The following is a 15,737-nucleotide window of genomic DNA, read 5'->3' as shown; positions in this document are numbered from 1 at the left end:
ATACGAGAGGGTTAAAACTACAGCTCCTAGCAGAGTATTATTAGCGTGAGAAGGATGTATAGGGTTTCTACCGAGCGTATCTCATGTGGCAGACGGTCATGCTCCCAGCGCGGGCCTCCACCTCGTCACTGGGGTGCACAAACAGGTCCAGAGGATGCCTCTGGTGGGCCAGGAGGAGGGCCAGTGACACCTCAGGGAGCACCCCCGACCCCCGGGTAGTCGTCCGGTAGAACTCCACATGCCCTCTGAACAAACAACAAATGTTCATCATCTTACCAATGAACTATTGGGATGCTGTTAGACCATTTAGGTCAAAACATCTAAGAAGTATTTATCTATGAAACAGGTAACATGATGAGTTATGGTACATCTAGTCAAGGTTTCAGCCATTAGTTTGTTACCTGGATCCATCAAAGGCTATGGACTTGACCTGGCCACACTGGCGGAACAGGGACTGCAGCTGCTTATAGTACAGGAAACTATAGGGGGGCAGGTTCCTCACCTGAGACCAAACAGTCAAAGAGCCTGTCAGTGGGCTAGCATTCACTAGATACAACACGGTTCATGTATAGGAATCTGATGAATCGGGGATAGGTGGTAAAGGCATCATACCAGCACTGTTGTTTTGGGATCATGGCCAGACAGCTCTTTGGAGGCCAGTTCTTCATCCATTTCCCCTTGGGCAAAGTAGTTGGGGTAGTAGGCACCAGCTATAACCACCTGAGAAAAAGAAAGATGAGATTCTATCAAATAGACAAGGCCAGAGTGATAGTCTGTGTAGAAGGGCTAGGTACACAAGGTGATATTAGTGTCATAACAATAATCATAAAGTAGTTGGTAACGCAGGTTGAAATCAGTAAGGCTGGTCTGAATGGAGAGCTCACTTCATTCAGTAAGCACAATATAATTGACATTGCTTCCTCTATGGGCACAGCAAGAATTTACATCTAATGTTTACAATGTTCTCATCAACAGCAGTGTCATGTCGCTTTTCCAGCTTTACTATTAATTAGCCACGTGCAGAATGTCAGTCACCTATTACCCTATGGCCAATAAGCACAGCTGAATTATGCAATTTTACCACACTTGCTAATTAATCTATGGGCATACCTGTGCAATAAATCAACCTGCTCTCTTCTCACCAATCTCATGATGTATTTAAATGAAGGCTTACTCTATTCAGTTAAGCCTTCCCTCAATTGAATAGAGATAAGTTGGAAGTAAGGTGTAGAGCTCCAGAATGATTGCATGTGCCTCGGTCTCACCTGCAAGATGAATCTCTGCTTGTGGAGACTGGAGTAGTCCATGGGCAATGGGTTCTCAATCACGTGCATGTTGAACTGGGACGCCCTCTTCTTCAGGTCCTCATAGAGCTCGGCCACCTGGGGGGGGGTCACAGAGTCGTGGTCAGAAATTGGGGACAACTGGTGTGTGTTTCGTGAGATGCTGGTCTCTATACCTCTCTTATCCTCTTGATCTGGATGCAGTTCTCCTTGCCCCACTCTAGCTCATCCTGGGAGGAACAACACACACACCTTGTCTGATGTCTTTAGGCACCTCCCTTATTATATACGCGTCTGTGTATTATCCATGTTGGAAGTTCATTTATGTAACATAACGATCTAAATGCTCTCACCTTTGGGTGCCTCAACTCTCCCTTGTTTCTGGACGTGTGCCAAGCTTTGAATGCGTTGACAAAAGCAATGGAATCACTCGGCACACCGTGTGCAAAGGACAGCTTGCTCCTAAATATTCAAACATTTAAGAGAAGACAGGGACGAGTGTTATAGCTAGCACTGTGATTGTAATTTAATAACTGACTTATGGATGAAGACTCATGAAAATAAAATAACCTTCAAAACCTAAATAGGACTAGATTCATTATTTTTTCTAACTGTATTTTCATGTAAACTTGACCTAATAGCGGGAGTGTTTAATAATGATAAGCAATTGTTTTGCTATCTTAGTCTATTCAACATCTCATCTTCCCAACTGTCCTTCGATGCTGGAGCAGCTAATCCGGCTAGATGTGTGGGGGTGTAGAGAGCTATGGCACTTCAGTAAAAAAAAAATATATATAATAATTTGATGTGTAAACTTTCTTTTATACAACGAACGTTTTCATTGCTTGTTAGTAAATAAATAGGTATTTAAAAAAAGGTTGGATGTGTCCGACTCTTCATTAATAAAAGGTTGTTCTGGCTCTGAGGGCTATAGTCTAACGCGCTAATAAGGTGTCAAATGAACAATGCGCCAATCCTCTCCAACCTGGCATGGTATAATTTGATACGGAATCTTCTCTTAATTTATAGACTAACCAACGCATATCCTGGATGATATGCCACCATAGGCAAGACAAAGAAAAATTAATTACGCCCTCCTACCCCCGCAAATTAGAATAGCAGCCTAGGCTATACAGCGTCGGCCTACAATGCACTTCTACGAATGCCCATGTGGTAGCCTACCATATGTAAAACAGGCAATTTACCGTTAAAACCTGTCATTTGGTTACATTAATTTCTGTTAATGCATGTATTACTTACAGTAATTTACCATTCTCAGAGTGGAAATGCTGTTTGTAGAGTTCACAACCTGCTACACTTGTGGTCATCATTTACACGCTCCATGTGAGCATGTGTCTGGTTTCCCTGTCCTGGCCTTCGTTTTAATGGTTTTGTACATCAAAATAGGATATGCATTTTATTTATTTATATGCAGAAAAAGCCAACAGACAATAAAAAGTAGGCATATAGCTTTATTTTGATTCTACTAATTCTGTGTCAATACGAAAATGCTACAGATCCTCTCCAACCTGGAATTTCTTAATTGAGATTTAATAACCTGGAGAAAAGAAAATGAAACGCCATGGTAATAACGAAGTGTAATGGCTTGTTTGAAATAGGTTTTATTAGGAAGCATATGCATGTAAACCAGTGTGCAAACAGAACTGTAACCTACCCTTTTCTGACCCTCCCTAATGGTTATGTTGGTGACTGTGTTCATTGGCCTGGCCAATAACCATAACCTCAAATTCCAAGACCATCACAGCCCTAGTTACAGCAGACAATAGGTCAAATGGCAGTGCCTAGGTAGATTGTGTAGAATTAACCAATAAGGAGAGAGGTGTGGTATATGGCCAATTAACCACGGCTGAGTGCTGTTCCTACGCAAAACACGACACAGTCCTGAGCCGTGGTATATTGGCCATATATCACAAACCTGAGGTGTCTTATTGCCATTATAAAAACTGGTTATCAACATCTGATATACAATGGCTGTCAGCCAATCAGCATTCAGGGCTCAAACCACCCAGTTTATAAGTGCAATTATATATTTTTTGCTGAATGAGAGAAAATGCATACATTTTTAATGTGCTGACTCACCTGTAGCCTGCCAGCTGTTGTAGGGAGGGCATGGCAAAGAAGCTCTTCAGAGACAGGGAGGCGGCTAAGAGAGAGAGAGACAGACACACACGGAGAGGAGTCGTTGACCAAACACACAAAGCAAAAACCCAAACCCCACTGACCTATGATGAGGCACTCCTCCAGACAGCCAAAGACGTGTCCGAGTACGATCATCTTCCCCAGGTGCAGGTCCACAGGCAGGTGAGCCAGCATCCGACCCAGGAACGTCAGCGCTCCATCAAAACGCTTCTGGCCCTGCCCATTGTTCCCCAGGGACAGTGCGCCCATCTACACCACAAACATGCACACGTCATGACGATTCTCTTTCCTTCAATGATAACTGACTGCAAGAATACTTAGTGTCACACATACACACACTGATTCACAGTCAAAATGTCTCTATCCATCAAGCCTTCCAGCCAAAGAGACCTGACTGTCCTGTCTGCTAACGCACAGCAAGTGGTACCGATGCACCATGTCTAGAACCAACAGGACCCTGAACAGCTTCCATCCCCAAGCCATAAAGACTGCTAAATACAGTGGACAAAAATATAAAAATGCAGCATGCAACAATTTCAACAATTGTACTGAGTTACTGTTCATATAAGTAAATTAGTCAACTGAAAAAAATTCATTAGGCCCGAATCTATGTTTCGCATGACTGGGCAGGGGCGCAGCCATGAGTGGGCCTGGCTCCCAAGTGGGTGGGCCTTCTTGATATGCCACCCATGGCTGTGCCCCCGCCCTCTAAGGCCCACCCATAGCTGCGTCCTTGCCCAGTCATGTGAAACCCATAGATTAGGGTTTCACATGACTGGGGAGCCAGGCCCAGCCAATCAGAATTAGTTTTTCCCCACAAAAGGTCCTGGGCTGGCGTGTTTACATGTGGTCTGTGGTTGTGATGCCAGTTGGATATACTGCTAATATCTCTAAAAACAACGGAGGCGGCTTATGTTAGAGACATTTACATTCAATTCTCTGGCAACAGCTCTGGTGGACATTCCTGAAAGTGAGCATGTCAATTGCGCGCCCCTTCAAAACTTGAAACATCTGTGGCAATGTGCTGTGACAGAACTGCACATGTAATGATCATGCTGTTCAATCATCTTTTTGATATGCCACACTTGTCAGGTGGATGGATTATCTTGGCAAAGAAGAAATCATCACTAACAGGGATGCAAACAAATTTGTCCACAACATTTGAGAGAAATAAGCTTTTTGTGCATACTATACGGAACATTACTGGGATCTTTTAAATTTAGCTCATGAAACATGGGACCAACACTTTACATGTTGCGTTTCTATTTTTGTTCAGTATACAGCGCATTAGGAAAGTATTCAGACCCTCGTCTTTTTCCACGTGTGACAGGCTTATTCTAAAGTTGATTACATTTTAGTTTCTCATCAATCTACACACAATACACCATAATGACAAAGCAAAAAAAAGGTTTTAGAAATGTTTGCAAAAAATTACATTTACATAAGTATTCAGACCATTTACTCAGTATTTGTTGAAGCTCCTTTGGCAGCGATTACAGCCTCGAGTCTTATTTTTTTTTACCCCTTTTTCTCCCCAATTTCATGGTATCCAATTGGTAGTTTACGGTCTAGTTCCATCGCTACAACTCTCGTACGGACTCGGGAGAGGAAAAGGTCGAGAGCGGTGCGTGCTCCGAAACAACCCAGCCGCACTGCTTCTTGACACAATGCCCGCTTAACCCGGAAGCCAACCGCACCAATGTGTCAGAGGAAACACTGTACACCTGGCGAGCATGTCAGCCTGCATTGTGCCCGGCCTGCCACAGGAGTCGCTAGTGTGCGAATTGACAAGGACATCCCTGCTGGCCAAGCCCTCCCCTAACCTGGATGACGCTGGGCCAATTGTGCGCCGCCCCATGGGTCTCCCGGCCGCGACAGAGCCTGGACTCGAACCAGATCTCTAGTGGCACAGCTAGCACTGCGACACAATCCTTTCTCTGAGCTCTACAGACAATTCCGTCGACCTCATGGCTTGGTTTTTTCCTCTGGCATGCATTGTCAACTGTGGGACCCTGAATTTACCACATGGGGACTCCAATCAAGTTCTAGAAACATCAAGAATGATCAATGGAAACAGGATGCACCTGAGCTCAATTTCGAGTCTCATAGCAAAAAGGTCTGAATACTTACGTAAATAAAAGGTACGTTTATTTTTTATAAATATGCAAAGAAAATTCTACAAGCTGTTTCCACTTTGTCATTGTAGGGTATTGTGTGTAGATTGCTGAGGAAATGTTTTTAATCCATTTTAGAATAAGGCTGTAACGAAACAAAATGTAGAAGTCAAGGGATCCAAATACTTTCCAAAACCACTGTAGTTAGTTAAAATAGTTAGCCCGGGTGGCTATTGATTATCTGCATTAACCTTTCTGCGCCAACTCTTGACTCATCACATTCGCTGCTGCTACCGTTTATTATCTATCCTGTAGCCTAGTTACTTTATCCCTACCTATATGTACATGTCTACCTCAATTACCTCATACCCATCAATTCGGTACTGGTACCCCGTGTATATAGCCAAGTTATCATTGCTCATTGTGTATTTCTCCCTTGTGTTATTATTTTTCTATTATTTGTTGGGAAGGGCCCGTAAATAAGCATTTCACTGTTAGTCTACACCTGTTACTTAGGAAGCATGTGACAAATATTTTATTTGAAGAGCCCATCCACAGCACGCACGCCCCCCCCCCCCCCCAATCACACCTGACAACCACACTCAAACACCACTGACAGAGCTAATGCTAGCTGACGCAGAGGTCCTGATACAGCAGAACCAACGTTAGGAAATCATTGCATCATCACAAACACACAGTGACAGAATTGGGCTTTCAGCACCGCTGTATCTATATTGAAAAAAAATATAAACGCAACATGTAAAGTGTTGGTCCTATGTTCTGTTCGTGAGCATTTCTCCTTTGCCAAGATGATCCATCTGACAGGTGTGGCATATCAAGAAGCTGATCAAACAGAATGATTACACAGGTGCACCTTGTGCTGGGGACAAAAGGCCACAAAAATGTGCCGTTGTTACACAACACAATGCCACAGATATCTCATGTTGAGGGGGCGTGCAATTGGCATGCTGACTGCAGGAATGGCCACCATTACAATAATGTTCATTTCTCTACCCTCCAACGTCATTTCAGAGAATTTGGCAGTACGTCCAACCGGCTTCACAAACACAGACCATGTGTAATCACGCTAGCCCAGGACCTCCACCTGCTGGATCATTTTAGACCAGCCACCTGGACAGCTGATGAAACTGTGGGTTTGCACAACCCGAAGGATTTCTGCACAAACTGTCAGAAACTGTCTCAGGGAAGCTAATCTGCGTGCTTGTTGTCCTCACCAGGGTCTTGACCTGACTGCAGTTTGGTGTTGTAACTGACTTCAGTGGGAAAATGCTCACCGTCGATGGCCAATGGCATGCTGGAGAAGTGTGCTCTTCATGGCTGAATCCCGGTTTCAACTATACTGGGCAGATGGCAGACAACGTTGCGTTGTGTGGGCAAGCAGTTTACTGCCGTCAACGTTGTGAACAGAGTGCCCCATGGTGGTGGTGGAGTTATGGTAAGCTACAGACAACGAACACAATTGCATTTTATCGATGGCAATTTGAATGCACAGAGACACCGTGACGATCATGAGGCCCATTGCCGAGCCATTCATCCGCCACCATCACCTCATGTTTCAGCATGATAATGCACGGCCCCATGTCACAAGCATCAGTAGACAATTCCTGGAAGCTGAAAATGTTCCAGTTCTTCCATGGCCTGCATACAAATACTCACTGAGCATTTTTGGGATGCTCAATGATCCATGTGTACGACAGCATGTTCCAGTTCCTGCCAATATCCAGTAACTTCGCACAGCCATTGAAGAGGAGTGGGAGAACATTCCACAGGCCACAATCAACAGCCTGATCAACTCTGCAAAGGAGATGTGTCGTGCTGCATGAGGCAAATGGTGGCCACACCAGATACTGACTGGTTTTCTGATCCACGCCCCTACCTTTTTTTAAAAAGATATGTGACCAACAGATGCATATCTCTATTCCTAGTCATGTGAAATCCATAGATTAGGGTCTAATGAATTTATTTCAATTGACTGATTTCCTTACATGAATTGTAACTCAGTAAAATCTTTGAAATTGTTGCACGCTGTATATTTTAGTTTTTTGAAATCTCTCCATAAGTACAGGAATCCAATTCCATCGATGTCTGTTTGGGATAAGGATGTCAGCAGGTCCACAGTGAGGTACCTCTTTGAGCTGGAGCACAGTCCTCTCAATGTCATTGAGGTTGGGGGGTGAGAGGGCAGTGGAGAGGAGGGAGCGGGGGTCCCCCATGTCCAGTAGCTTCACCTTCAGCATGATGTTGGCCAGGGGGGCACGCTGGGAATAGTACAAAAATATCCTAGCTACTGTCAGAATAAACTAGCAGCTTTATAGGTCTAGTTGAGTAGCCTGCCTAGTCTTTCAGTAATCACATCCGGTGCATAAATCAATCAACAAATGAATCCAACTTCGCAGTTGTTAATCATCATACTATCAATCATAGTTATGAGCTTGGTTCTTTGCCATCAGGGCTGACCTAATGTATGACTCTCTTACCACCAACTCAGGAACCACATAGTCTGGGATCTCATTCCTCCAGAACTCCTTGGTCACCAGCCGGTAACAGTAGCCCTTAGACACTCGCCCAGCCCTGCCTGAGAGGGAGAGAGGATTCACAAATCCTCATTGGGAACTCTATTCTTGAATTAGAATATCAATTGCTCTCTTGAAATGGAATTGCCTCCCTGATGGGCAGTCTGAGGTGGAACTGCATAGTACTGTACCTCTGCGCTGGTTGCAGTTGGTCTTGGAGGCCCAGGTGAGGCGGAGGGACTGGTAACTGGTCTCTTTGTCACAGACCATGTGACGCGCCAGACAGAAATCAATCACTGTCAACAGGAATACATCAAATTCAGACACATGGAGTGAATACAGTATGCAGTACATATAGCAAGGAATGTCTGTAAACATTATGAAAAAGGGCCTCCTGAGTGGCACAGTGGTCTAAGGCACTGCATAGCAGTGCTAGCTGTGCCACTAGAGAACCTGGTTCGAGTCCAGGCTCTGTCGCAGCCGGCCGCGACCGGGAAACCAATGGCCCAGCGCCGTCCGGGTTAGGGTTTGGCTGGCAGGGATGTTCCTGTCCCATCGTGCACTAGCGACTTCTGTGGCGGGCTGGGTGCAATGCACGCTGGTGCGGCTGGCTTCCGGGTTAAGCGGGCGTTGTGTCAAGAAGCAGTATGGCTTGGCTGTGTTGTGTTTCGGAGCATGCACGTCTCTCGACCTTCGTCGGTACGGGAGTTGCAGCGATGGGACAGGACTTTAACTACCAATTGGATACCACGAAATTGGGGAGGAAAAAGGGGTAAATATATATTTTTTAATAATAATAATAATAAACTCAACAAAAAAATCAATGTCCAATTTTCAGGATCCTGTCTTTCAAAATAATTCATAAAAATACAAATAACTTCACAGACCGTCATTGTAAAGGGTTTAAACACTATTTCCCATGCTTGTTCAATTAACGAACATGCACCAGTGGAACGGTCGTTAAGACACTAACAGCTTACAAACGGTAGTCAATTAAGGTCATAGTTATGAAAACTTAGGACACTAAAGAGGCCTTTCTACTGACTCTGAAAAACACAAAAAGATGCCCAGGGTCCCTGCTCATCTGCGTGAATGTGCCTTAGGCATGCTGCAAGGAGGCATGAGGACTGCAGATGTGGCAAGGGCAATAAATTACAATGTCTGTACTGTGAGATGCCTATGACAGCACTACAGGGAGACAGGATGGACAGCTGATCATCCTCGCAGTGGCAGACCACGTGTAACACCTGCACAGGATCGGTACATCCGAACATCACACCTGCGGGACAGGTTCAAGATGGCAACAACAACTGCCCAAGTTACACCAGGAATGCACAATCCCTCCATCAATGCTCAGACTGTCCAGGCTGGACTGAGGCTGGACTGAGGGCTTGTAGGCCTGTTGTAAGGCAGGTCCTCACCAGACATCACCGGCAACGTCACCTATGGGCACAAACCCACCGTCGCCGGACCAGACAGGACTGGCAAAAAGTGCTCTTCACTGACGAGTCGTTGTTTTGTCTCATCAGGGGTGATGGTCGGATTCGCGTTTATCGTCGAAGGAATGAGCGTTACACCGAGGCCTGTATTCTGGAGCGGGATCGATTTGGAGGTGGAGGGTCCGTCATGGTCTGGGGCGGTGTGTCACAGCATCATCGGACAGAGCTTATTGTCATTGCAGGCAATCTCAACACTGTGCATTACAGGGAAGACATCCTCCTCCCTCATGTGGTACCCTTCCTGCAGGCTCATCCTGACATGACCCTCCAGCATGATAATGCCACCAGCCATACTGCTCGTTCTGTGTGTGATTTTCTGCAAGACAGGAATGTCAGTGTTCTGCCATGGCCAGCGAAGAGCCCGGATCTCAATCCCATTGAGCATGTCTGGGACCTGTTGGATCGAATTCCTGGACATTCCCCCCCAGAAATGTCCAGGAATTTGCAGGTGCCATGGTGGAAGAGTGGGGTAACATCTCACAGCAAGAACTGGAAAATCTGGTGCAGTCCATGAGGAGAAGATGCACTGCCGTACTTAATGCAGCTGGTGGCCACACCAGATACTGACTGTTACTTTTGATTTTGACCCCCCCACATTATTCCATTTCTGTTAGTCACATGTCTGTGGAACTTGTTCAGTTTATATCTCAGTTGTTAAATCTTATGTTCATACAAATATTTACACAAAATAAACGCAGTTAACCGTGAGAGGACGTTTCTTTTTTTGCTGAGTTTATATATAAACATTATGAAAAAGAAAACACCCACCATATTTGACATCTGGGACTGTAACAGAGCTCTCTGCAATGTTGGTGGAGAGGATGATCTGTGGAGACAGACAACAGAACATAAAAAAAAACTGAGTTACGTTCTAGAAGTCCTATTCAGTAGAGTGGTGTGATAGTTACCTTCCTGTACCCTGGGACAGGCACCAGAAACACCCCGTTCTGCTCCTCCAGAGTGACAGAGGAGTGGAGAGGGTACACCTGCAGTCTGAAACATACACCATAACAGCACCATCAAGTTTCTACTAAGTACTGGACACACACAACCTACCATAGTCATGCCCCAGAGATGTAACCAATGAACGTCAGACACACAACACCCACCTCTTGCGCACCAGCTTAGACAAGGCCTCTTGCATGTAGTGGATCTCACCCAGACCAGGAAGGAACACCAGCACACTGCCCCGGTCTGGCAGAGACAGGCCTCCCTCCCGCTCAGTCCTGCTGTTGAGATACACACAATGGGATAATTATTGGACAACTATAAGACATCTAAAAATCAACAGTAACTAATAAATAGTGAACAAATTGTTAATTTATCAAGCAAGCTAAGATGAAGAGTACTGCTGCTTGAACCCTAACCTCTGATCTTTGGCCTCCAGCTCGTCAAAGCTCTGGATAAGGCTGACAGCCACGTTGTACATCTCCACAGTGATGTAAGGTTCATCTGGATGGTGTGTATCCACCTGATAGATAGATAATACACAGACAGTGTTAGGTTAGTCTAAACTGTGAGTACCAGCTACATCCACAGACAAGGCTTGACGCTTCCCCGCCCACCCTGTAAGGAATCAGGCTGCAGAGGTCATCCAGGTAGAACTCCTCGATGGTGTAGGGAGCCCCCTCCACCTCAAACACATAGGCTGGGTTCATCTGGCTGCGGATAGGGGTGCCAAAGTACTCTGCAAACTCCCTGCAGTTGATGGTGGCTGACATGAGGATGACCTGCATAAAGGGGGAAGGGAGGCATTGCGTGTCTGTTCAGTCAGTGCAGTTTAGGATCACATGGTGGTGAGTGCTGAGAAGTGTGGGCTGAGAAGCGTGGGCTCACCTTGATGTAACGAGAGTTGGACTGGAGGAGCTTCCTCACAACCAACAGGAGAAAGTCCAACTCCTCCGTCCGTTCATGGACCTGAAATACACAGAACCACCCTGCTTACTGATTGGCTCATCCACTGCCATGGCAAGATATTACTCAGCATCAGCTAGTTTGATGTTACTGGGTACTAAGATACACTGAACACCAGATAGGACAACATTATTACCAGTCAAGTCATCTGTAGACTACGTTGAAATGACGACCAGTCTGTCTCAACAGGAAAGTGAGTCTTGGTTACCTCATCTATGAAGATGTGGGAGTACTCAGTCAGGCTCTTGGCGCCGACCAGTTTCTGCAGCAGCACCCCAGTGGTCATGTAGATGAGTCTGGTGTGTTCAGTGGCCATCTTCTCTAGGCCCACCTGAAACAAACCAACAAACATAATGGCTAAGTGGCAAGTGTACATTCACACACAAGCACAACAACACATCCATGTAGGTCAAGAAGAAAGGTGAAGCCTAAAGGCAGACGTGAGGATGCAACATCTACTGTCGCTTCCATCTGTGATGTCAAACAATCATTACCCAGAGCGCACTCTCACCACACAACGTGACTCTCTATCAGACAAATGACCTGTCCTAACAACCACGTCCTCCCCCCAGGGAAGATGCCCTCATGTTCTGCTACTCAATTCTAAGTACAAATTCCCTTACGGCTTGACTTTCATAAAACTCTCAGAGAAACTAAAGATCGAGAGAGAAGGCACAGTAAATATTCACTACAATCCCCCTAGGACAGACAGAGCCAAAGCTAAGAGAACTGGATAAAAGCAGCCCTCCATGTTAGTACTGACAGGGGAAGGTCACTGTGAAAGCAGAAACTCTCCATACATCCTCAAGGCCTGGAATCCATCAGTTTCTCCAGCTCTCCACTGGAACCATTACAGTGGATGGAACCAATCAATTGAATAATAATCATGATATGGTACTACATGAATGGTATAAATAACAGTTTATAGCTCCCACAAGGTGCAGAGTATGAGTACTTGGCTACCATTATCTTCTAGTGTCTCCTACAGCTCTGCTTCACCCCTTCATCTTTCATTAGTTCACACTGCACTATACTGTGAGCTCCCATCTATATTTATTCTGACAAGCTTTCAAGCCCTTAGGTGTTCATCAGGTCAGCCCATCACTGTATCACTCCTCAATCACTGTCTTGCTAGCAGTGACATCACCCCTGCTGCAGTCCACAGCAGAGCAGACAGAGGCGAGGAGCAGGGAGCTATAATTAGACTGTCTCTCTTGTTTCAGAGCTGGACACAATGCAACCAGACAGCCTGGAAACAGTCCAGCATGGAAGCCTGTCCACCCCACTCCTTCCACTCTTCTCTCTGTGAGAGAAACGTCAAGTGGGCTTTTCGTACAGCGCTTCATCGAGATAATACTATCGCTAGAGGTGCTAAACTCAGTCCACTGCCCCTTGTTATGCAACCTGAACGCTGAATTCTTGTTTCTTTAACCTTTTTCTCTCTCTTCTTTCCACCAAGGGATGTGTATGGTGTGCATGGTAATGTGTTTTTTGGGGTATAGATATCAAAATGGTATAATTAACAATGTATGAGCGAGTGTGGTGTGAATTCTTCACTAACCTGGTATCCCACCAGACTACCCAGGGTGCACTTGCGCTCTCTGGCAACCCATCGGGCAATGCTGCTGGCGCCTATTTTGCGAGGCTGGGTGACCACAAGGTTACAGGGGGCATTCTTCTCGCTGTAGTAGTCCAGGATGAACTGGGGCAGCTGGGTAGTTTTCCCACTGCCTGTGGCTCCACGAATGATCACCACAGAGTTGTTCTCGATCAGAGAGATGAGCTAGAAATACACAAACACATATCAAACACAACAGAGGAGAGAACATTATATTTGCCATTTTAAAGCTGAACATCAAAATATGATTCAACAATCTAAATTACAGTTTATAGTAAAGTATTCTAATCTGTTGTTCATGTTCAGACACAAACATCCAGATCCTGCTCTTGCTGGACAATAAATGTGAATCTGAGTAGGAAATGAAAGTCTAAAACACAAATATTTTCAATAATGGCCCTACTCCTCCAGACTGTTACTTGAAAGCATGTGATGACAGTCACAGTGAGTTAGGGTCCCTGCTCGTTGCGCCTATGGCTCCATCAGATAGAATCAGTGCTCATCTGAAGCACAGTAAAACCTTGAATGGAGTTACGACCTGAGGAACTGTTGTCAATGACCATCTCTGTTCAAGTCTATAACCTGAAAAGGTCTGAAATGGCAGGAGTACCTAAAGCGTGTGAAGCTACTAAAGTATTTTACCTCCTGTCTATTTTTTGTGATGGGCAAGCTGGGGTAGTCATAACTGGCTAATGGGGGTGGAGGCGCACCTAGAGTTGGAGAGACGAACACAAAAAGGTTTGCTCATTGACTTTCTTAATTGTTGGGAAAAAAAGCAATCCAATTGAAAGCCAAATTAATTAGAAATGTATATCAATGTGTAACTCACTCGCAGAAAAGTCAGGCTTTCCTGTCTTGTTCCTCAGTCCCCCACCTTCACTCTTTGGGCTGACCTGCTGTTGGGGAGCTTTTGCAGGGCTAGAGAGAAACACAGATTCTCAGGTAAATCAAAAGATAGTCTGACATTTCAGTGCACAGTCAACTAATGTCAATTCCCTGGCTCTTTTGGTCTGGCCAAACGAGAAGAGAAAATTGCTGCATGGCGTTTCTGTCCAGCCACCCAATCCTTTTAGAAAACCAAACTTATCAGCATTTAAGTGTCAAGGAGAGACAATGCAGTTCTGTAAGTCCATGTACACTCGTACAAAAAAGGGTTCCAAAAGGGTTCTTCGGCTGTCCCCATAGGAGAACCCTTTTTAGTTCTAGGTACAACCCTTTTTGGTTCCAGGTAGATCCCTCTGCGGAAAGGGTTCAATATGGAACCCAAAAGGGCTCTTTCTACTTGGAACCAAAAAAGGGTTCTTCAAAGGGTTCTCCTAGGACAGCCGAAGAACCCTTTTAGGTTCTAGATACACCACTACACTCTTAGAAAAAGAGGTGTTATCAAAGCTAGGTGAAAAAAGCACCCCCCCATTGAACTCATATTAGGCAGCCGCATCCTCGTAGTGATACTGTGGCTTTTTCACTTTGAGTAAATAATGTTGAGTAATGCTAGTGTCTTTGTCAAGTCAAATAGCTCTCCCCCTACTTTCTTTCTGAATTCCCTCCCCTCCACCAAAAATTCTCTTTCCCTTTTTTCTCTGAGTTTCTAACATTCCTCTCTCTTACTCGTCCCCCCTGTCATCTCCCCCACTCCTCTCATTCCGTGGCTGGGCCAGTCAGGCCTGGGGCAGTGTTGCAGAGAGAGCAGTCCCAGTCATCTCAGCTTCTCTCCGGGCGAGAGGAGGACTTTATCTACACAGCAGGCAGACACACTGTCAGAGCTGGGAGCAGCTCACACACACATCTAAAAATGCACAAGGGTTGACATGCACACACTCACTTCAGCATCTAACAAAGCAGCTGACCTTACAACAAAGCAGCACAAAAGGAAAGGAGACAGCATTGAGTCAGAGGAGAACACTGAGAACTCCGCTGGACAAAGTCCACAGGACAGGAGAGCAGGGACGAGTGAAGAGGACAATTACGCAGTACAGAGAGGACAATTTATTACAGACAGACAGCAGAGGAGTGCAGACAGTGTATGATCCACACTCGATCAGGACTACGAGTCCAGTAAGAACCAGAGAATGGAGACTTCACTGACAGACCCATGGATACAGAGTCCTGGAGATGCTACTCTGAGGTGCCTGTGTTGATCTCTCTGCCTACGTCTGTCTCTCTCCCTCAAGCCTCCTCACTGCAGCATTCAAGAGTAAGTACCAACAACCATGTGTATTTTTAATAAAAAAACAAAAATTACATTTCACACTACATAGGCTATTTGCCATTTATGGTCAGAAAGTACCAACAATAAAATGGCACTCATCTAGACAATAGCCACAAATTATTTGGCCCATTATTTTTAGACATTTTCTAGGTCAGTCAGGTTTAATAAAACAAATGACTTTTCTGGTGCTTTGAGACATTGCTGACAGGTGTATAGCACTACAGTACCCATTACCCCAGGCTGCCTAATCTGAGTGTAGCTAAGGTGTGAGGTACAGAGAGAACCATCAGTCTGAGGAGTTCAGTACACACCCACACCTGGGCATCCTCCTCAACAGAGTGAGAATGCCACTGAACGCTATCAGAACACTGATGACGACAGATGTCAGCTTGTATGGAGGTGATCC

General features: G+C 45.3%; 1 protein-coding gene across 4 annotated transcripts in view; it reads right to left on the bottom strand.

Annotated features, from left to right (window-relative positions):
- Positions 1-15,737, bottom strand: part of tdrd9 (tudor domain containing 9) — a 31,413-nt gene that overhangs the window by 11,304 nt on the left and 4,372 nt on the right. For 2 of the 4 annotated variants that reach the window (XM_014210743.3, XM_014210745.3), the window contains exons 2-22: positions 13,952-14,040; positions 13,765-13,832; positions 13,066-13,287; positions 11,713-11,835; positions 11,427-11,507; positions 11,156-11,320; positions 10,958-11,061; positions 10,700-10,819; positions 10,499-10,583; positions 10,359-10,416; positions 8,283-8,387; positions 8,056-8,153; positions 7,705-7,836; positions 3,527-3,692; positions 3,384-3,447; positions 1,637-1,745; positions 1,460-1,513; positions 1,266-1,382; positions 613-720; positions 402-502; positions 72-245 (exon numbers count right to left, since the gene is read on the bottom strand). In XM_014210743.3, coding sequence (XP_014066218.3) covers positions 72-245; positions 402-502; positions 613-720; positions 1,266-1,382; positions 1,460-1,513; positions 1,637-1,745; positions 3,384-3,447; positions 3,527-3,692; positions 7,705-7,836; positions 8,056-8,153; positions 8,283-8,387; positions 10,359-10,416; positions 10,499-10,583; positions 10,700-10,819; positions 10,958-11,061; positions 11,156-11,320; positions 11,427-11,507; positions 11,713-11,835; positions 13,066-13,287; positions 13,765-13,832; positions 13,952-14,040 — 2,343 coding nt within the window. The remainder of the gene's footprint in view (positions 1-71; positions 246-401; positions 503-612; positions 721-1,265; positions 1,383-1,459; positions 1,514-1,636; positions 1,746-3,383; positions 3,448-3,526; positions 3,693-7,704; positions 7,837-8,055; positions 8,154-8,282; positions 8,388-10,358; positions 10,417-10,498; positions 10,584-10,699; positions 10,820-10,957; positions 11,062-11,155; positions 11,321-11,426; positions 11,508-11,712; positions 11,836-13,065; positions 13,288-13,764; positions 13,833-13,951; positions 14,041-15,737) is intronic. The other 2 variants (XM_014210746.3, XM_045723506.2) reach the window with 2 other exon arrangements.

Source organism: Salmo salar, chromosome 09, assembly GCF_965601325.2.
Source record: "Salmo salar chromosome 09, fSalSal1, whole genome shotgun sequence".
NCBI lineage: Eukaryota > Metazoa > Chordata > Actinopteri > Salmoniformes > Salmonidae > Salmo > Salmo salar.
This window is presented reverse-complemented; position numbering and strand designations above follow the sequence as displayed.